The 20,217-nt window shown below is 51.4% G+C and overlaps 2 protein-coding genes across 18 annotated transcripts; one reads left to right on the forward strand and one right to left on the reverse strand.

Annotated features, from left to right (window-relative positions):
• Positions 1-694: 694 nt before the first annotated feature.
• On the reverse strand, positions 695-13,195 carry ZNF821 (zinc finger protein 821). Of its 16 annotated transcripts, none has more exons than XM_056500682.1 (8): positions 12,984-13,195; positions 12,644-12,795; positions 11,455-11,544; positions 4,591-4,716; positions 4,011-4,153; positions 3,396-3,500; positions 2,388-2,554; positions 695-1,682 (listed from the first exon to the last, which is right to left on the reverse strand). In XM_056500682.1, the coding sequence occupies exons 3-8, from the start codon at positions 11,492-11,494 to the stop codon at positions 1,028-1,030; spliced, it is 1,236 nt and encodes a 411-aa protein (XP_056356657.1). In that variant the 5' UTR covers positions 11,495-11,544; positions 12,644-12,795; positions 12,984-13,195; the 3' UTR covers positions 695-1,027. The 16 variants fall into 16 exon arrangements, with proteins under 16 accessions (XP_056356657.1, XP_056356669.1, XP_056356670.1 ...); XM_056500694.1 differs by lacking the exons at positions 12,644-12,795; positions 12,984-13,195 and adding exons at positions 4,812-9,571; positions 9,651-9,714; XM_056500695.1 differs by lacking the exons at positions 12,644-12,795; positions 12,984-13,195 and adding exons at positions 4,812-9,416; positions 11,225-11,327.
• A 151-nt stretch (positions 13,196-13,346) lies between these two features.
• On the forward strand, positions 13,347-20,201 carry IST1 (IST1 factor associated with ESCRT-III). Of its 2 annotated transcripts, none has more exons than XM_056500701.1 (10): positions 13,347-13,479; positions 14,393-14,492; positions 15,062-15,242; positions 15,457-15,544; positions 15,827-15,910; positions 16,256-16,366; positions 16,634-16,837; positions 17,889-17,981; positions 19,092-19,137; positions 19,293-20,201. In XM_056500701.1, exons 2-10 carry the CDS (start codon positions 14,405-14,407, stop codon positions 19,490-19,492), a joined length of 1,095 nt encoding a protein of 364 aa, XP_056356676.1. In that variant the 5' UTR covers positions 13,347-13,479; positions 14,393-14,404; the 3' UTR covers positions 19,493-20,201. The 2 variants fall into 2 exon arrangements, with proteins under 2 accessions (XP_056356676.1, XP_056356677.1); XM_056500702.1 differs by lacking the exon at positions 13,347-13,479 and adding an exon at positions 13,529-13,552.
• Positions 20,202-20,217: the final 16 nt, after the last annotated feature.

Here is a 20,217-nt window from a genome sequence, read left to right on the forward strand (position 1 = left end):
CTGTATGACTCTAGACCTTATCTGGAAATGCTGTGGAGGTAATAGGGGTTTTCAGGCTACAAAGCACAGAAGTGTGGCACACTGGCTTTTGGTGGGCTGATGTCTGAAAACCAGGAAGCTAGACCATGCATTTTCAGGTGTTCATTCTTAAAGAAGCCAAATAATGCAGAGTGTACCACTGCCATGAGTTCTTCTGTGCCACTGCTTTGCCTTTTGCAGTTGAAAGATGCCTAGATATAATTTCCATAGTTGCATAGTTTTAATAGTGATTTCTATTTGCAATGGGAACCTTTTCCTGTAGGCACAGGCTACAATCACATTTTGCCTGAAAAGCAAACCCACAGTCCTAGAAACTGACCTACTCTATTATTTACCATTCAATTGACTCTTTCACTTGCCACCTGAAATTCTGTGTAAGTGGAAATTAACTTGTGAGTAAAGCAGCAAACTTGTTTTCTATTTGTTTACCTTGGCCAGCCTTCCTTTCGCTGATTTTATGGGGTATCTTAAAAAAGGACCTCAGGTTCCTTAGTTTTCCATGGATGCTACTGCAACTAAGTATGTAATAATGATGTTTTAAAAAAGGGTGTGCACAAGCATTTCCAGAAGGACATTCTCCTTTGTTTCCTTTTTATGGGCACAAACTGCAAAGGATTTATTCCTGGAGGACTTGTGGACTATCTGTCTTCAGCTGTGCAGTAAACAAGATCCTTTTTTATTGAGGTGGGTTTCACCTACAGCAGAACTGCAGCAACTTAGACCCATTTACAGGGCAAGTGCCCAAAAACAGGACAAAGCACAAAAGGTAAAGAAGGGGACCAATACATGTGAACATTAATTAATGTTAATTAATACATTAATTTATTTTCGTTCTGTCACAGGCTGTGACTTTGGCCCCCAGAGCAGACTGTGTCCTCAGAATCTGCTCCCAGCAGAGCTGCTTCGGCAGGCATCTCGCAGCTCTGTTCTTCGGCAGGGCCCCGGCGCAGAGCCCGGCTGTGCAGCGCAGGCGCAGCGCGGGCTGCGGTCAGTGCAGCGCGCTGCTGCTCTGCTCCTCGAAGGCCATCTTGCCCAGCAGCTGGCTCTCCAGCTCCACGTTGCTCACCGGCAGCTGAAAGAAGTTCATCTCAGCCGCCAGAGCGGCCATGGCAGAGGGGTCCTGGCCGAACTGCGCCCGCAGCATCATATCCATTTTCTCCAGGCGCCGCTTGAGCCGCTTGGCCTCGCGCTCGCGGATGAGGCGCGCCTGGCGCTTCTCGGGGGTCTCGTTGGCGCGCTTGAGCCGCATGGCCTCGCGGTCCCGCTGCAGCCGCCGCGCACGCTGCTCGTCCGTCTCCTGCATGCGCTGCAGCCGCTTGGCCTCGCGGTCGCGCATGCGCCTCACCTCCCGCTCCTCGGGCGTCTCATTGTCCCGCCGGCTCTTCTTGGCCGTGCGCTCGCGCTCCAGGCGCTGCAGCCGCACCTCCAGCGGCTCCTTCTGCCGCCGCAGCGCCCACCTGCGCACGCCGGGGCTCTGCGCCTCCAGCAGCCGGCGGTACGCCGCGCAGTTGTTGCACACCAGCAGGATGCCCGCGGGATACACGGGGGCGCAAAAGGCAACATCCTTCCCCTCGGCGCCGGAGGGGCCCTGGCTCTGCGGGGCCAGCAGCTGGTCCGCGCTCAGCACCTCTGGCAGCTTCTCACTGCAACGCAGGAGGAGCCCAGTCAGAGGCTTGGTGCTGTGGGCAGAGTCCCCATCTGAGTGCCCGTGGGCTGCCGTGAACAATGCTCCCACTACAGCCCATGGCAGAGGCCTCTGCTAAACCATTTGCCCACAGATATGTCTGAGTATCTAAAACAAAGAGCTATCCCATCCAGGGTAAGGAAGTGGATTAGCCCAGAGCAGTATCTGGGTTGGAAGAGTGCAAGAGTGCGAATAAACCAGCAAGCTGCTCATCCCCATAATCTCTGAATTTCTCCTTTTAGCCCTGTTCCACTATTATCTAGTGGATAATCGCCCACTAGGCAAGACACAAAGACAGAACATTTTGGTCTCTGCCTGTACTCCTGCTCTGGACATGATGAACACATCTGGATAGTGCAGCCTTACTCAATGGATAGCTGGGCAAGAGAAGGGGTGGATTGTCCTCCAGAGACTGGAGCCCACAGTGCTTTCTGCACTTCTCTAGCTCTGCACAGTGCTATGAAAGACCCTTTTACCAGCACAGCCTGCAGACGTCCTGGCAGGGGATGCAGAGCTGCAGACAGGAAGAGATCAAGAGAATCTCACTCAGTGGGGGTGTTTAGGCCTCAGTGGGTCCAGAGCGACAACTTCCAAGCCATCCAAGGCAACCCACCTAATCTTTAATGTGCTGCCCTACCCACTCACTGGCCGGGGTGATCCTGACCTGTTAAAGGTGGCGTGGCTGGTGAAGCGTGCTCCACAAACTGCACAGTTGGACAGCTGGTCCTCTGAGTGGATCAGGAGATGTCTCCCAAGGGATCCTGGGGAGCTGAGGGCTCTGCCACACACAGGACACAGGTAGCTCTTGGCACTCACCACCGCTCCAGTGTGCTGCAAAACAACCACTCAGGTGGTAGTTACACTTTGCCCAGCTCCCTGCCCAGTCCAAGGCATGCTCAAACCATTCAGCTTTTGGAATGGGAGCCCTTTACCACTGAACCTCTGCCAGCTTTTAGACCAAGCTCAAAACAAGTAACTTGGAGTGTCAAATAAGGAGGAAACCCTTTATGGCTTAACTCCAGTGCAGGAGAAAAAATTAAGGCCAAAACACTTGGACCTGACCCTTATTTTCAGGAATGCATTTGAGGAGCTGCTGGTGCAGGAAGAAGTGTGACTCAATTAACAGCAAGGCAGGATGCTGGTGAGGAAGCACTTAGATGGAGACAACTGGTAAGTGGCCAATTCAGTTCTGCTACAGACTTTGATGTGCTACGAAGAAAGCACTGACAAAAAAACCTAAGATTTCACCACAGATTTCTTGCAAAACTGGAATAATTTTGAGGAAGAACAGCTATTCTCATGGGTAATTACAGGAACTGTAATGAAATATAAAATAAATTATCAAGAGGAAGATTTCTTCTCTCACTGAATGATGTAAAAATTGCTTCCATGTTTAGTTTGAAGGAACTGCCTGGTTTTAGCCTAAAGTACTTGCAGAGACTGCCTTGGCATTGAGTTATGCTTTCCAGATCTGTAGACCAGGGCCTTGCTAATTCTTTCCCCTGGACATCCTCTGGTCCCTGGACACAGTCTACAGCTGTAAACTTCAGTCACATCTTAGCTAGAAACTCAGTTCTGTGGTTGCAAACAAAATTGCCCTGTGGTTTTGAGTTGTTTCTGGATTTTGGTCTCTTCAGGCCAGAGACACTCCAGAATTTGGAACAATCCCTACCTGGTATACGTGTGCAATGAGTTGATCTCTGCTTCCACACTCCAGCTGGCAGAGGGGGCACTGTGACAGTCCCAGCATGGGCTCAGCGTTCACACTCTCAGGCACCTAGGGGCAGGAAGAGCCACTTTGGTGTAAGGCACACAGACCCTGCAGGCACAGCACCCTTCCTCAGCTCCTCCAGTGCACAGCAGCTGCTGTGTGTGAGTCCTGCCAGGACTGCTTTGGGTGCCTGACACCTGAGAGAAACCTCCTTCCTGTAGCCTCTGAGCAAAACCCCTGCATCTCACAGAGAAGAGGCAGAGGCCTCACAGCCTCACTGGCACTCAGGCTCTTGCCAGCACAATGGCTCTAGGGGAAGCTAACTGGAGAATGGCATCAGAACCAAGGGAAGGGCATTGCACTCTGCAAACATCTTGGCCAGTTTGTGCCTGCTGTCTCCTGTTCCAGGCAGCCAAAAAGCTCTTCATACACACCCTGTCCTCCTGCCAGGAGACATTGTATAGAGGAGGTGGGAGGGAGAGAAAGAAAGAAACACAATGGGGCAAGGAAGTGTTTAGACAGTACCCTTCTCTCTCCCTGGAGGCTGGAGTGAGTGCAGAGCCAGTACACACTTGCCTCATTTTCTCTTATCAGTGGCGTTCCAGCCACGGGTCGTTCTACATTTTCTAATTCCTTCTTCACTTTCACCATTGAGCCATCTTCCTCAGATGTATGGGAAGAAACTTCATCCTGAGTGGTTTCCTCATCATCGCTGCCACCTGGAATATGCAGAACAGTTATACCAAGTGTCAGGACCCCGAGTGCCCTCGCTGTCCTGACCAGCATCACGAGAGGCCTCCACTCACCCCCTTCCACCAGGGGCTCCATTCACACTCAGAATAGGGCACTTGAGTCCCCGGGCATGGCCTCTTGCACTGCCTTGCCAGACAATTGCCAGACCTTCATGTGGAGCTGCTGCTGTTCCCACCCTACTCTGGTGAAATGGGACTGGCTCCCATGGCACTGCCCAGTCTGTGCTGTGCTGGTCTGGTCCTTAGGACAAAGTCCTGTGCTGAGGCAAAGGGCTGACCCGGAGGAAGAGCTGGCTTAGCCAGTCCTCAGAGGACCCACACACACCGTGCCGCCCTCAGCCTCACCCCTTTGCAGAGTCTCCCCAGTCCACTACCTTGGTGTTACTGGAAGGGGCAGAACTCACTGCTGCTGGAGTCAGGGTCTTGCAGTGGATGAATTGTTGGCCTTTGGTCCCCAAGAGTTCCAGGAAAGTTGTTTTTCATCATGGCTTGGCGGGCTTGCTCCTCCAGCCCTGCAAAGACTTGCTCCCCTAGCAGCCACAAAGACAAAGAGTCAGACTGGTGCTGTTCCACTGCTTCCAACACCAAGGCTTGCCAAAAATACAACAGACATGGAGCTGCTCACCTGCACTGTGCAGAACCTCTGGAGTCACCTCTTGGAAAGCACTTAGGTCACTTCTCTGCTTGCCTACCCTGTAGGTGCCTGTGGCACCTGCTGATGTGAGTCCAGTGCCTGGATGTAGAAGAGTCTCACTAGTGGCAATATGCAGCACTGAGCTGCCCTCTGCATACTATGTGTGTGCCACTCCAGCACAAAGCACCTGTGACTCCTTACATCTGCCATAAATAGCCAGGTGGCTCTTGCTGCTGCCAAGCTATCCACCAATATCCTCCAGCACAGCTCAGGGTGGGGAGAAGCCCCTGGGACTACAGCAGATCACGGATAGTATTGTATAGCTCTTCTATATTATTAAGTCTTATTCCTAGCTATAGCAGGCATTTTGCACAAAAATAGCACCTCCCTAAGGAGGTGCTACCCCACATGACCTCCACAATGGTATGAAAACTAGGGGTTGTCCTTGGCATGCTGTCACCTTCTTCTGTCCCAGGAGGGATGAGGACAAGCTGCCCTTATGGAAGGTGTCTATGCTCAGAGCTGGTGTTCTCCTGTGTATATGATGGATAGAAAACTACCTTGTCTTGCCCAGGAAGGAATGGCTCTCACTAAAATAAATCCCATTGGCACTTCATGTGCTCAAAACAAAAACCTAAGGGAAATGAACCCAGAGAGCTGAGATTCATGTTTAGGACAAAACAATCTGTTTTGTTGAAAGCAGCGACCAACTAGTACCTCAGCTAAATGGGAGATGGCAAATACCTTGAAAGACAGTAGTTATTTGTGCTCTGAATGAAAACTACTTACATAAATACCTGCTCAAAGAAGTTTTGGTTCCAGAGAATAAAAGGCAACCATTAACCTTCATATTAAAGCAAACAAATGACATTGTTCCAGGTGTAGTCATGATTTAGCTTTTCCAGTGGATGAGCTGGGAGGCTTGGGAAAGGTGCTGAAGTTGCCAGCAGGGTGGCTTTTGGGTTGAATTTTTCAACTGATTTGTAAGTGCTCAAGAACCATTCAAAGCACAAATGTGGAAATGCCAAGGAAAATGCAGTGCATTTTTCACATAAAATCAAAACACAGCTTTCAGAAGACAATGTTACCTTTTAGTACAGGGCCACAACTGGCACCAGTATAACCAAAAAACTGAACTCATGAGAGAGAGCACCAGTCCTGTTACAAGGACAGGTACATTCCCACGTGCTGAACTGTTCCAGCCAGTGTTGCTCCATGTTCCCACTCACACTGCCTTCCTTGGGGTTCACCCTGCAATTTTGGCAGGGCTTTAAAAAGCCATAATGTATGGAAGATTTCAAAGACCTTCAGAAGTTTCACTGAGACTGTGGTAGAAGAGTTTTAGTTCCCAATGTCCCCATGTATGTTTCCAAAAGCATTTGAAGGCTTTTATAATTTGTTTCAGAAATGTGAGAAAGGGTGCTTAGAGAAGATTTGAGAACACAATCCGTGTGCCTGAGCAGAGGTGCTAAGGAGCACCAAGTCTATTTGTCATTGAAAGCAGCAGCGACCATCATTACTGCTGTGACACCCTTTCAGAAGCCATTCCAGCACTGAATAGTTTTTGTGACCTAGAGCGCTGTCTTTATATCTGGACCACAACCTCACATTGGTGGGACTGAGATACAGACTGTACAAGCAGCAGACACCACAGAATTCCAGTGCCTCTTCAAGAAGCAGAAACCCACAAACCACCAGGATAAAAGTCCATAGACCAAAAAAGCATTGCAAGAGAGAGAAAGCACAGTGAAATGAGGACACCTGCAGAACACAGGACAGATGTAAAACTATGATGGAAATTGTACTACTACCTTTGACAGTTCCAAAACAGAATTCCCAAATGCTACTGAGGCTGCTCGTGGAAGCAATGACATGTTTGTTTTCTTCCACCTTTTCCCTTTCACACAGATTACTCTCACTGAGCAGCAGCCTAGAGTCCAAAGGCAGGGCAGGTTCCTGCTCAGCTATACAAACCATGCAGACAATCTGCAGGATTTAAGAGCTGGGATCTTTATCTAAGGAGACAGAAGGAACTCCTCTCATAAGGAACACTGGCATCAGTCACAGTAACTGAGAGCAGCTGTGTGTGCCTTTAGCCTCTGTACAACACCCTCAGAGCCCAGTGAGCATTGACTCAGCACAGTGCAGAGAACAACCAGCTTACAGCCAGCAATGCAAGCTGTTAACCAAACACGTGCTGTTAGCAGGCCACGTCCTGTGCATCCTCCCCAGCCTGTATCTAAAAACATCACAGGACTGGGAAAGGCAAACATGGAAAAATTCTGTCTTCCACTTCTACAAAATTTCTTATGTATTATAATAACAGTGTACAAAAGAACTTAGGAAAGCATGTCCTGTTCATCTACTGATGGACTAAGTCCTGCTTTGATGAAGCTTTACAGCTTCAATACTTGATAGGTCCAGGGTTATACTTTTGATGTTTCTGCACATACCTGCTCACAGACAGACACCCCCATCTCCACCCCACTTTGGGTACACTTCCATTCATTTGGAAGAGGAGTTAGACAGGCAACAGCTTTAGAATCACTGCCATAAGTAAAGGATGTTATGCTCAATAGTGAATTCACAGACTCTTCTCCAGAAGTTTCTTTATTAAATACAAAAAGCGCTGCAGGCTGACCACAACACCAAAACAAGTCACTGTAGTTGTTCACAAACAGCTAGAGATGTAGGACAAGAGAGATCACACAAATGCCTCTGCCTTGTATTCCATTCTCTTCTCCATAGTGCTGTGAATGAGTGGGATGCCAAGTGAGCAGTGGTGGAGGTAGGGGACAGCCCTGTGGTACTGTGTAACATGGACAGGCATGACTGCTAGGGTATCAGCCCTGAGCCCTTCCCTTCTTGAACTGTATGACTGCAGGATAACTCCCAGGTGCTCTGGAAAATAAACACAGAAACAAACAACTCCCACCCCAAAATCCACAAAACAAAATCCAAAGGGACTACATCATTTTCCTGCCTTCCTTCCTAAACAGAACGGTCTCTCAGAGATGAGTCAGTTTATTCCCTCCTTGTACATCAATTTAAAGTCCCTGTTCATGTAGGTCTTCTCTGTGTTCCTGGACCTGAAATTTGCAAGTCTTTCCACCACTGTGGATCTATTCCACCTGCCCCATGGCTATTCTGGGTTGTCCACACTGCTGTAGTGGTTACTGAAATGAAAAACAACACAATTGAAAGGGTTAATAATGGCAGTCCATGGAGCCCTTCAGAACCAAGGGATTTGATGCAAGTAACATTTCTGCTCAGTTGTGAATGCTGGGTGCTATTTCTTGCAAGATAATTTTCCCTCAAAATGGGAATATTATAGACAGGAGAATCCAAGGAACACGAAAGAGCACAGAACTTGTGTGTTAGAGAGAGAGAAGGAAATAGAGGATTAGTGGGATATTGGAACCATGATAAATAGAGCTCGGAAGCAGGAATTAATCTGACTAACAGAAGCTCTTCCCCAGAGTTCTAAAATAAGCATCAGTTGCAGAGAGCACAAGCAATAAAAAGCAAAGCAGCTTGTGGATAACAAGGAGAGAGAAGTGCATGCTAATACCTGCAACAAATTTTGGCAAGCACAAAGACAGCAAGTGGTCCATGACTGATGGGATGACAGCACAGTAACAGATGAATGCAAGAACAGATGAATTGCTTAGAGTTTTTAAACTTTTATACTGCATACTCTGAGAGAAAATGAAGACCAAATTGAATCAATTAAGGCATCTCCACACAAATAATCTAACTGCATTTTATTTTTCAATAAGTATATTCCATGATTACTGGTCTGTTTGTTAGCACTTTATCAGGTGTGTTTTTCATACACCACATGGCAAAATAAAATTGTATTCTTAAGAGCCATTTATGTGCTGCAGGGGAAATGACTTATTAAAACTGTGTGAGTAGCGACCATGCACAGAAAGACTTTTGTGATAATTTTTACCACAATTTTTGTCATGTCAGTATTATTTTGAGTTTCCTTACATATCAGCTTCTATTTAAAACTGTTTCGGTTTGTAACCATACAATCTCCTAGCTGGTTGCTCTGATTGCCAAGTATTGTGATTCTGTCCTAAGTGAGGACAGCAAATCATGTTGTTGTGAGAGCTAGGTGGAATGAGGGCCATGCCAAGCCTGGAAAGTAATCCTGGAAAGAGGAGACACCAAGCAAGCCAAGGAGGGGAGATCGGCAGCTGTCACTCGCCCTGGTCAGTCCAAGAAGGGAGAGAAGATGGAGTGGCCATGCAAGGAAGAAGAAGGCACCATCCTCCCATCAAATTTGTCCAGTCATATATGCACAGTCGTGTTTATGCAAATCCAAAAGGCAGTTCCCCAGCCCGTAGCCTGCCAAATCAGACCCCAGCTGCAGGCAACTGCGGAAAAAGCTGCATACCTGCTGTCCCTTTCATTCCTCTCCTCCCAACCACTGCAGTCCCTGTGAAGAAGTCCCAGTAAGGTGTCTGCTATGTCTCAGCCTGACTCCTCATTCTGCTGGCTCACCCCGTTCTTGGAGCCGGTGTTTTCTCCGATTATCCTCGTCAGGGCACTGCACGGCATTTCTGGGCCCTCCAGACACACAGCAGGCTAGGTAGACAGAGAAGTCCCAACGATTTCGTGCTGTTCATCATATGACAGACAAGACTTTCCATCCCAAGGTGAAGACATCACCATCGACAAGTGTTTTATATCTCTCGGTCCCCTTATTTCCTTGTAGTCTTGCTTGCTGCTCTCAATGGTTCCTGCTGAATAGTTGCTCTGTAGCAACATACTGCATGTAAAGGAGATGAACAGGTCCCAGGATTCCACTCCATGGCATACCTGATGCTATAACCTCCTGCCCCCTGGTAGCGTGTTTGTCAGGCAGCTTCCTCCGAAACCAAGACTGGAGATACAATCATTGTATTGCAGATAAAAAAGCAACGTTCACTGTGAAAACAGTGCACAGCTGAATTTTGTGGTATGTCGAGTTTTGTATATGATAGTACAAGCTCCTGAAGAACATAACCCTTATGCAGTGAAGTGCAGGAAAGCACCCAGCTAACACCATGGAAACTACCTGCACCATTAGAGCTGCTGTAGCTCCTGGTTTCCATACTCAAGAGATCCTGACTTCGGCCCAGGGGAGACAGCTTAAGTGCATACATGATATAAACCTGAGCCCAATGGCAGCAGTAATACCTGGGCACTCTAAGAAGCAGAACTGTGTAGACACAAGGCATGTTACTGGCATCACAGGACAAAATACCAGACATAACAAATTTCTCTAAGAATGATAACTCCAAAATCATTAATGTACTATCAGACAAATTGCACCTATACTCTGCCCACTGGGGAACCCAGCAACCAGAAGCAAGAATTGGAGAGCACAAGGCAAAGCAGGTGCCACAAGCCACACTCCTTGAGAACCTCACTCTGGCCAGCAAGGACAGCTCTGCCAAGCTGCCCAGCCAGTGGGGCTGCGAGTCCCAGACAGAGGCAGCTCTTCCCAGTGCACTCACTGAGTGTGCAAGGTGTCAGCTCCAGCCCAGTGCTCCCCCGTGCACAGAGAGCAGCATGCACAGATGCCATTGCGTGCCTGTGCACAGAGGCAGCACACAAACACACAGACATGCAAGCCAGCAGCACCAGCAATGAGGCAGTGTTAGGGCTGCAGCACTCAGCTCTGTGTCATACTCCTCACAGGTACTTCAGCCAAAAAAACATAGGGCCTTCTCAGCAGCCTTACTCTCACAGATCTACAGAAATGGAAACTTGTTTTCCTAATCCCAGCCCAAATTCCAAGCATGTTTCCAGCCACAAACAAATGTACAGGGGCATAGTTTCAGACCCCTCAAATTCCCTTTGCTGCCAAACAAAAGCTATTCATGTGCCATTTCCCCTCTGCAGCCAGACCTCCATCTGTGTCTCCCAGCTCCACTGGTGCCTGGCTGTAGCCTGCCCAAAAGAAGTGCTGATGCACAGCATCTTCAGCCCTTCCACTGTCAAACAAATGCTAAGCTCCTGGCAATGATGGAGAAACAGAGATCCATCTTATAACCTCAGTTCAAGAATGATCTGGCAGACAGCATTTATTTGTCCTGCAAATTACTTAGCCACCACCCATTCCTTGACAGGAAATGGCAAATAGCTTTATTTCATTATCTGGTAGGAAACTGAGGTACAGTGAGCTTAAGTAATGTACCCAAGACCAGTCAGCTGAGTCTGTGGTAGGATGAATATCAAAACCCAGGACTTGCTGGCTTTTAGCCAGCTTGCTCCAACCGCCCTGCCTAGAACTTCCTTTGCAACCAAGAGAGGCCAGAGCCCCAAGCCATATTTTCTAGTACTCTAACTTGTACTTTTGACAGTGTGAATGCAAAGCCCAGCTACAGGCCCTGCACGTACACCCCTACCTTTATAGCATCAGCTGTTTGTTCAAGCCTATCCTTGTCCTGCTATGCCAGGACACAGCCAGCTTCCCTGATGCACAGAGCTCAGTTTGTCTTCTTACACACCCTAAGACAAAACATGAGTAACCACCATTCCCCACAGGCTGTCCCTTCCCATCCCTCCCATCATTCCACTCCTCCCCACAACCCAGCCAGAGCAAGGGTCCCACAATGCTGCATAACATCATACTCACAGTGAACTTTGTTAGGAGTGGTCTGTTTCCGTCGGGACATGTTTCCCTGACCAGGGAGCACAGTGTTCCTCTCCTCTGCAGAGGGCTCATCTGAGAAGAGAAGAGCCTGTCACACACTTCACTAAAACCCTCCAAGTCCCTGCCCAAACTCTGCTGTCTGTCCCAGGGTCATTCCCCACCCTGCTGCCTATAGGGCTTGTTCTGCACCACCACAGCTGGATTCCAGGCCAGCATCCAATACAATCCACGAACATGTCACAAAGCACTGTGCACAGGCAGTCCTACCCTGTTCTCAGGCAAAGGTTTAAGCAATTCTTCTCCTCCCAAGAGACGAGTGTCCTCTTCAAAAATTACTGTAACCTCAGTCCCAACACCTTCTCCCTTCTGCCCATTCCTGCAGCCTAATAATCACCCTTGTGCTTGAAACGACAGAGGAAGGTGGCATTACCAACAGTCCTCTCAGAGAGAGACAAAAGGAGGAGCTGTACCCATTTCCCACAAGACATATGGACTCAGAGATCCCATCAGCCTCCTCAAAGGGACAAACACAAGCATTTCATCAGCCTCTTGCTGACAGAGACACAGACATCCCATCAGCTTTCTCCGACAGACGGACAAAAGGATCCCATTAGCCTCGCACTGCCAGATGTACACAGGGATCCACCAGCCTTCTCAGCTGGATGGACACGAAGATCTCGGCAACCTCCCCAGGCAGCGGGATCCAGCCGGCAGTGCCAGCACTCGGGAGGCGGCAGAAGGAAGGGCCGCAAGCGGCCGGACACACAGACAATGGGACGCGACTCCAGGGCACCAGCACGGAGGCGGGAGCCCTGCCCGGGCCGAGGTCGGGCCGGGCCGCCCTGACAGACACAGCGGACCCGGCAGCGAGGGCAGGCCGCGGGGCCCGTCCCGCCCCTCGCAGGCGGCAGCCGCAGCCCGCCCGGCTCACCCGGCCCCGCCGCGGGCACGGCAGCGCGGACAGACAAAGGGCAGCGGACAGACGGACGGGCAAGATGGCGGAGGGCGCCGCCGGAGTGCGCGACGCGAGCCCGGGCACGGGGGCCACGGGCACCGGGGAGGCACCGCTGGCTTTGAACCGGGGAGCACCGGGGGTACCCCTGGCTCGGCACCGCTGGCACCGGCTCCGCGGACCTCAGGTGCCGGCTTTTCATCACCTGAAGCGTCTCACCTGTTTGCCATGGATCCAGCCCAGCGCGTGACTCCCGGCCGCCCGAGGGAGCTCATCCGTGCCCGCGACGGGGCTCGCTGGCCCCGGCCGCCTCCGCCGGCAGCTCACCGGGAACTCTCGTGCCGCCCCGGCTCACCAGAAATTCGCGTACCCTGCAAGGTCCAAATGCAGGGGTTTCGAATTAACTTCGACCCACCGCGCGCGTTATGAACTCGCGCACCTGCTGAGGGGAGGGAGAACCGCCCCGCCCCGGGGGCTCGGGGCCACCTCCCCTCACGGGCCACCGAGCGCCGCCGCGGGATCAACGGGCCCGCTCGGAACGCCCGCTGGGCCCGCTTACCCGGGGGCTGCGGTACTGCGCCCAGGCCTGGGCTGGATTTCGGTCCGACTCTCCTTGGCGGTGGCGCTGGTGCCGCACGGCTCTCCGACAGCCGAGGACCCCGCGGCCAGGTCACAGCAGCCGGCGGAACGCCGCGTTGCCGGAACCGCCGCGCCGGGGGCGGGCACCGGCGGGCGTCTATCAGGCGCGGCACGGTTGGCGCGCGCAGGGTTCCTCCGCCGGGCCATGTAGTCCCTGTCCGCCGCTCTCCCAGACCGCGCCCGTCCCCCCCGGCCGCCGTTGCGCCAGGCCCGCGTTTGCGGCAGCGGGCCGGGACAGCGCCCGCCGCGCCAGCCGGACTGTGCCCCGCACTGGGTGCGGGGAGTGCCGGACTGGCTGCGGGGAGTGCCGGCTGTGAGGATCACTCCGCACGCGATGAAGGCTTGCGGACGCCGCGCGCCATTTTGGGTGGCGGAAAGCGGCGGAGCGGAGGGAGCTGAGCCGGGCCGTGGGACGGGTGAGCGGGGCCGTGGGGGGCGCGTCCGAGGGGAGCCCTACCCCAGGGTCCTGCAGTCCTGCGACCGCCCCTGGTATCTGCTCTGCTCGTGCTGTGGGGTGTTCCCTTGGTGGCACCTATTGGGGAGGAAGAGAGATTTCTGCCCTCGGTGCTTTGGTGCAGCTGCGTCGGCGGGGCTCACGCAGGGCCTCCTGCGCCCTGTCCGGACTGTCCCTGGGCACTGGGCCGGGCGCGGCGAGGCTCGCCGGGCGCCTGCCGTGGCTGGCGGCTGTCCTGGCAGCGGGTCAGGCCGTGGCTCGCTCCCGCTGGGCAGTGCAGCCGCCGCCAGGGAGGGATGGGGATGTGAGATGCAAACCCAGGTCTATGTGATATCTTTTAAGGAAGCTTATATTTTTGTTATGAACGATTCTTGGCAAACTGAATGCTGCTAGAGCTTGCTTTCTTTAGGGTTAATACGTTGAACTGGTTCCTGGGAAAGTAATCGTGTGTTCAGTAGGCAGGAAGAGTTTGGGGAATGTGGAACGATAGCTTTTTCCCTCTGGTGACGAGACTGTTACAACCTTAGTTTCTACAGTCATCGAGTTAATTATATACCTGGTTGATAACTTGTATTTTGATAGGACATAGGTGGGCTTGGCTCTTCCACTGACTTTTCTGTTATTTAAAAAATGTCCCGGAGGTTTCCTCGGAGTTTCTAAGGGTAATCCTGTTGGTCTTCGTTAGATGCAGGATTGTGAAGTAGGAAAAGTAATAACGAGCGCTCGAGGTTCAGTCCCTTACAAATAACAAGATTCAGGATTGGCAGACTGGGGCTTGCTTGTTCGGGAATTTCTTGGCCTCTCCCGCAGTAAAACAGCATCTGGTGTGCTCACTGGCAGTTCTTGGTTCCAGTGACCATCCCTCTTCTCCACAGAAACTGTTAATCATGTTGGGCTCTGGGTTCAAGGCAGAGCGCTTGCGAGTCAACCTGCGCCTCGTCATCAATCGCCTCAAACTACTGGAGAAAAAAAAGAGTGAGTATTTAAGGGGGCAAGTGGGGCCCAGGATGCTTTTGGGGCTCGGGAGACTTGAGAAGGTATTTCTCTAGTCGGGGTGCTTTCACGGCCAAGTATGGAGTAGCTATTTGCTTTTCCGTGCAGCACCCAGGCCTTACAGCCTGCCCTGGTGCACAAGGAGCTGGTAGAGCAGGCTGGCCACGGTCTGGCCTCTGTCCACTTTCCTGATAGAGTGCAGTTTGTGAGGTGGTACTGTGGGCTGTGTGTGCTAACAGCACAGTGGGAAACTCCCTGTGCTGTGAGAGATTCTCCCCACCTGCCCTGCCCTGACACAGGTAAATCTGTGGTTCTGACTAACTCTGCAGGGAAGTTTTGTTTGGGGAGTGTTTCCAGCAGCCTGAAGTCCACTTTCCTTTCTCCCATGAGTTAAGTGTGCTTAGAGCTGGACATGAGGGCTCTGCCAAACCATGGCTGAGTGGTTTGATAGGGGAGAGGGGGGTGGTGGCTTTGTGTGATGGGGACTGTGGGCGGTCTGGAGGCAGCAGCCCAGGCCAGCACAGTGACCAGTCTTGGGATATGTGCTGCAGCTGAGTTGGCCCAGAAGGCAAGGAAGGAGATTGCAGATTACCTGGCAGCTGGAAAAGATGAGCGTGCCAGGATTCGTGTGGAGCACATCATCCGTGAAGATTACCTTGTGGAGGCCATGGAGATCCTGGAGCTGTACTGTGATCTGCTGCTCGCCCGCTTTGGCTTGATCCAGTCCATGAAGTAAGCTTTGGCTGAGAGGGTCCCAGAGTTGGGAATGGGCACGTCTGGGGTACTTAAGGGCATCCATGTTGGTCTCTCCAGAGACCTTTTCTTCCCCATGTCAGGAAGACTGTGGAGCCCGGTGTATAGGACAGGAGCTTAAAGGCTAATCAGATTGAAGGTAGCAAAGGCTGGGTGTATGAGGTGGAGAGAGAATTGTTTTCTTTGGTTGCAGGGAGCTGGACTCTGGCCTGGCAGAGGCAGTATCGACACTAATTTGGGCTGCACCACGCCTCCAGTCGGAAGTGGCCGAGTTGAAGATTGTGAGTAGGGTTGCTTGAGGGATGCTGCACATGCAGGGTGGGAGGTGACGCTTCCAGATGCTGATGGAAGCCCTTGTCTGGGACTTTGTATCATTAAAACAGAGGACTTTATGGGCTCTGCAGATGGAAATCAAATGTCCTTGGAGCATCTGGGGTGGCTGCAGCTGCTGAACTGGGGTGCTCAGTGGGAGCAATGAGGGAGGGAGGTGGGTGAGTGGATGTGTGGTTTGAGGCGGGGGAAAGCAGGGGTGTGCATGTTCTAGAGTTTCTCTCTTGCTGCAGGTTGCTGATCAGTTGTGTGCTAAGTACAGCAAGGAGTATGGGAAGCTGTGCCGGACAAACCAGATTGGGACAGTCAATGACAGGGTAATGAACTGGTAGAACAGGTGGTGCTGGCAGAGCAGCCACGCCTGCTGAGACTTGCTGCCCCTTGGGCCTGTGGCTAGTGGCTAATGCTTGCTCTGGAGCACAGCACGTGCTGTGCAGCCAGGGCCCACCTGCATTGGAGCATGTGGCTGAGGCCCTGCTCTGCTGGTTGGGGATGGGGAAGGGTAGAGCAAATAGAGCCCTGGGCTGTGGCTGCCTGCAGCATGCTGTCCTGGGTGGAGAGGCCTCCCCAGGGCTGCCTGCTGCTCCCTACAGCTAGTAGCCCTGGCTGGGATGGCACTAGTACAGAGCTGTTGGGTGCTACATTGCCCTGCATTGTTCCAGCTGATGCACAAGCTGAGTGTGGAAGCACCACCCAAGATCCTGGTGGAGAGATACCTCATCGAGATTGCAAAAAACTACAATGTGCCCTATGAGCCTGACTCAGTGGTGATGGTGAGTAAGCCCCGGGATGTGGCATTTCAGTGAACCGGGTGGTCCTTGTGCTTTTGTGTGTTCTAGACAATACCAGCATAGCACGATCCTTGTTCCATCATGCACCCCTATGGCTACAGCCTTTTCTGTTTCCCATTAATACCACTGTATAACTGCACTCTTGTTGTGTATTCTTGTCCATTGACAAATGCTTCATCTAGTGCTGTACAGAAGGCTGTGATCATCAGAGAGGTGTGTTGGTGAGCAGAGCTCTCCCACCTTTTCCAGGCTGAAGCCCCGGCAGGCGGAGAGGCAGATCTGATTGATGTGGGCTTCACGGATGATGTGAAGAAGGGTGGCCATGGAGGGGGTGGAGGTGGATTTACAGCCCCAATGATGGGTCATGATGGGTTAGTACCCATGCCTGTGATGATGCCTATGCCCATGCCAACAACAAATCCACCCTTCTCCTATCCACCTCCGAAGGGACCGGTAAGTTCCGGCTTTGTGTGTTGCCTTTTTCTGTGAAAGACTCCCATTGTGGTGCTTAGCCCTGTGCCCGCTGACTCTACCTGGTAGATCAGTGTGTCAGAAGGCCATCTTCTCAGTGTGAGACTGCATGGGATGGAGGCTGTTGGCAGTGCAGCTGAAGCTTAATGTTGCTTCTTGACTGTGGAGGTTCCTACCCCTGTTCTCCAGCCAGCCCTCTTTGCCTTCAGGGAACAGAGGAGTCCAGACTTAACTCCTGAGGCAGTTTTCTGACTGCCAGGCTTTTGTCCAGGAGTTGGAGCTGCCCTTTGAAGTTGGTAGGCTGGTAGTGTGCCAGGATTCAGTCAAGGAGATCAGGTGAGTGCTGTGGGGTGGGAATAGCACAGAAAAATGCAGAAGAGCTCTGCCTTCAGACCTGTAAGGGGAGAAGACTGAGCCAATGGCTCTTGCAGGTGATTTGTTTAAGGGTGGAAGGTAGAAGCTGAAAAGAACTCCATTCTCTGAATTAAGTAATTTACAGAATATCTGTAGGCTGGAGAGCAGAATAATGGGATGGCTTGGAGTCTTAGTATGGTCCCTATAGTGCTGAAATACTTTGTGTGGAAAATCTGGGCCAAGTATCAGCTGGCTGTTGGCCCAGGCATAAACATGCTGAGGGCTTCTGCCAGGTCTGGGTCCTTGAGGTGCTGTTGTGTGACAAATGAAAGCAATTCAAAGCCTTTTGTGAACCACAGACCTCTCTCATATTCTGCAATACTGCACATAGGGCCAGAAATGACAGAGTATTTCCTTTATTGGCCTGGTACTTCTAGTGCCTTGAAAAATAAAATGTTTACCTGTGCTGGTTCTTTAGAATAATTCACAGTCCAGTTAGCTGGGACTACCTGCTCCAGGTTACTACATCTGACTTAACACTTGAAAATCTCTTCCTTGTAAGCATAAACTCTTGCCCACTTGGATACTTGCCTGAATTTATCTAAGACTCTACTTCCTGTGACTCCTGTGGCAGCTGTAGGCGTGTGGTGTCTGGTGCATGACTGATCTCTCTGTACAGGAGAACTTCAGTGGCCTGCCAGTGGGGACCTACCAGCCTTTCACTAACATCCACCCACCACCAATTCCGGCAAACCCACCCACATATGAGTCCGTAAGTGCCTGAGATGCATGGCCACTGCAGGCAGCAGAAGAATCCTCAGAGTGCAGTGGTAGTAACCACAGAGAGAGGAAATGTTTATATTGGATATTGCTGCCAACCTTTGGAGCTTTTGGGGTGGTGCTGGCATTGCTTGTAGTGAATCACTGAGTGCACGTGATGGAAGGATGACTTGTGGAGAGAAGTTCCTCATTCAGCTCTGCTTTGGCTGCAAAGGAAAGCTGAGATTTCTCTTGCTGCATTGTTAAAGTGGTGATAAACAGTTAATAAGCACAATCCACAAGTTCTGGTTTTTGCAATGTGAAGGGTTTATCACCTTCAGTCTGTTTAATAATGGCTTTTCAACTAATTAATGGCCTGGATGACAATTTTGGCTCACCCAGATGCTGTGTGTTTAAAGACTCTTCCTTTAATAGACTTTCCTCAGTCCTTGGGGACAACAAAGCAGAGGCTGGAGGCTTCCCTTTCTATGCTTGTCTTGGTTTTTTGCTGCAGTTTGTCATCATGCCTCCTACTCTGCTTTTGGTTACATGCTCTTTGTTTTTGCGTTGTCCTGAGTAGGGAGGAGCACAGTTGAGCATTGTGGGTGCTCACACTTTGTGTTCTCACAGGTGCAGGTGACCTGGGTAGGAATGGATGTTGAGGGCTGCAGCATGTGGGGAATAAGAAGTTTTACTAGCCCAGCTGAGTGTGCCATGAGCCTTTTTCTCAGACGGACCAAGACCTGACATGGGTCATTTCATACCCTGCTGCTAGTCACAAGGGCCTGTCAGTGGTTTACGAAGAAAGGCAGCAAGGAGCTGTGATGATGTGGATGAAGGGGATGGTGTTTTTCCACTTGGTGACCTTGATAAATGTTTCAGACCTGATAGTGGATATGCTGGATTGATCTAGTTCCAGGTCAGTGAAGCTGCTTTAGTTGACAAGGAGGGAGAGAAAAGCTGAAGAGCTGCCTCTGTTTCTTGGGAAGAGATGCAGGTTGTTGCAAAGCCATGGCTGCTTGCTAGGGGTGGGGAGGAGTGTGTACTGCTCTGCTGGAGCTGTGCCTCTGAGCTCTGTCTGTGTGCTGATGTGACTGCTGTAGTGACTGAAAGTCTTTTTCAGATTGATGAGCCTAACACTGACAAGGATCCTGCTGCATTAGTGCCTGGTGAGTATGTAGAGGTTTGGAAAACCTTGGGTGTTAGGGGCTATTCAGAAAAACCCACTGGTTGCTGGAATGACTGTTCCTTTGTGGGGCTCTGTTTGGCTTGGTGAGGAGTGTGTGCTGATGGTGAGGTGCAATGATACTTTTCTTACAAACAGGGCCTGAGCCCAAGCCAGAAGCTTCTCCTAAACCAAGAGCTGGAGCTCCTAATACTGTTGATAACTTTGTGCTGCCTGAATTGCCTTCTGTGCCAGACACACTGCCAACAGCATCTGCTGGTGCCAACTCTTCTGCCTCGGAAGACATTGACTTCGATGATCTTTCTCGGAGATTTGAGGAGCTGAAGAAGAAAACGTAAAATTTCCTGGGCTGCAGGGGAAGGAGCTGTGACATCTCTCTGAAACAGACTCCCTTTGAAATTGGTTTCCTGTATTAACCTCCAATGAACGTGCTCTTCTTTTTGAGCTCTCTTCCTGCTGTACTTACATCAGGTGCTGCCGCTTTCCTGATCTTTGCTGCTCCAGGAGATGAACTGTGGGGAATGTTGTGAGAATGAGGCAGAGAAGAGCCCCTGTCAGTCTGGGTAGCTGTATGGGGAAGCTGTACATGATGTTCTGGGCACTGTTCCTTGCTGCCTCCATGATGGCTCTGTGCCTGCTAGCAGAGGCTTTCTCTTGAGGAACCCTTGCTGGCCTTCCTGGTATTCTCTGCGGGGTCTGTTTGCAGTTTGCAGAAGGGTGGCAATCTCTGTCTGGGCCTACTGAATATGTTACTAGCCCCACTCTGCTGCTGCCTCGGGGTTTTGATGCAGCAGCTTTTCTCCCGGGTGCTGAGCAGCTATGGACCACTGAGGTGTGAGGGCGAGGTGTGGAGTGTGGTCTGACGGGATACGCAGCAGCACCTTGTTTACCCTATCCAAGGCACGGGCGAGGCATCCCGGGATTGTAATGTACCCGTTCGTGGCACCGTCTGCAGCTGTCCCGTCCCTGTCCCGTCCGTGCGCGCTCCCCGGCGCTCGGGCCCTTTGTACCTCCAATAAAGCGCGCTCCCGCGCACCGCCCGCTACAGCTGCCGCGTCGCTAT

The sequence above is a fragment of the Oenanthe melanoleuca genome, chromosome 11 (genome assembly GCF_029582105.1).
Source record: "Oenanthe melanoleuca isolate GR-GAL-2019-014 chromosome 11, OMel1.0, whole genome shotgun sequence".
Classification (NCBI taxonomy): domain Eukaryota; kingdom Metazoa; phylum Chordata; class Aves; order Passeriformes; family Muscicapidae; genus Oenanthe; species Oenanthe melanoleuca.

Excerpts from the sequence above, each read along its gene's own strand:
- ZNF821 (XM_056500682.1), bottom strand. The coding sequence starts at position 11,494 with ATGTCCCGACGGAAACAGACCACTCCTAACAAAGTTCACT. Across the intron at positions 3,501-4,010 it reads CACTGATAAGAGAAAATGAG|GTGCCTGAGAGTGTGAACGC; the intron begins GCAAGTGTGTAC and ends TCCTGCCCCTAG. Across the intron at positions 1,683-2,387 it reads AGCCACGCCACCTTTAACAG|TGAGAAGCTGCCAGAGGTGC; the intron begins GTCAGGATCACC and ends CCTGCGTTGCAG.
- IST1 (XM_056500701.1), top strand. The coding sequence starts at position 14,405 with ATGTTGGGCTCTGGGTTCAAGGCAGAGCGCTTGCGAGTCAACCTGCGC. Across the intron at positions 15,545-15,826 it reads AAGTGGCCGAGTTGAAGATT|GTTGCTGATCAGTTGTGTGC; the intron begins GTGAGTAGGGTT and ends CTCTTGCTGCAG. Across the intron at positions 19,138-19,292 it reads TCCTGCTGCATTAGTGCCTG|GGCCTGAGCCCAAGCCAGAA; the intron begins GTGAGTATGTAG and ends TCTTACAAACAG.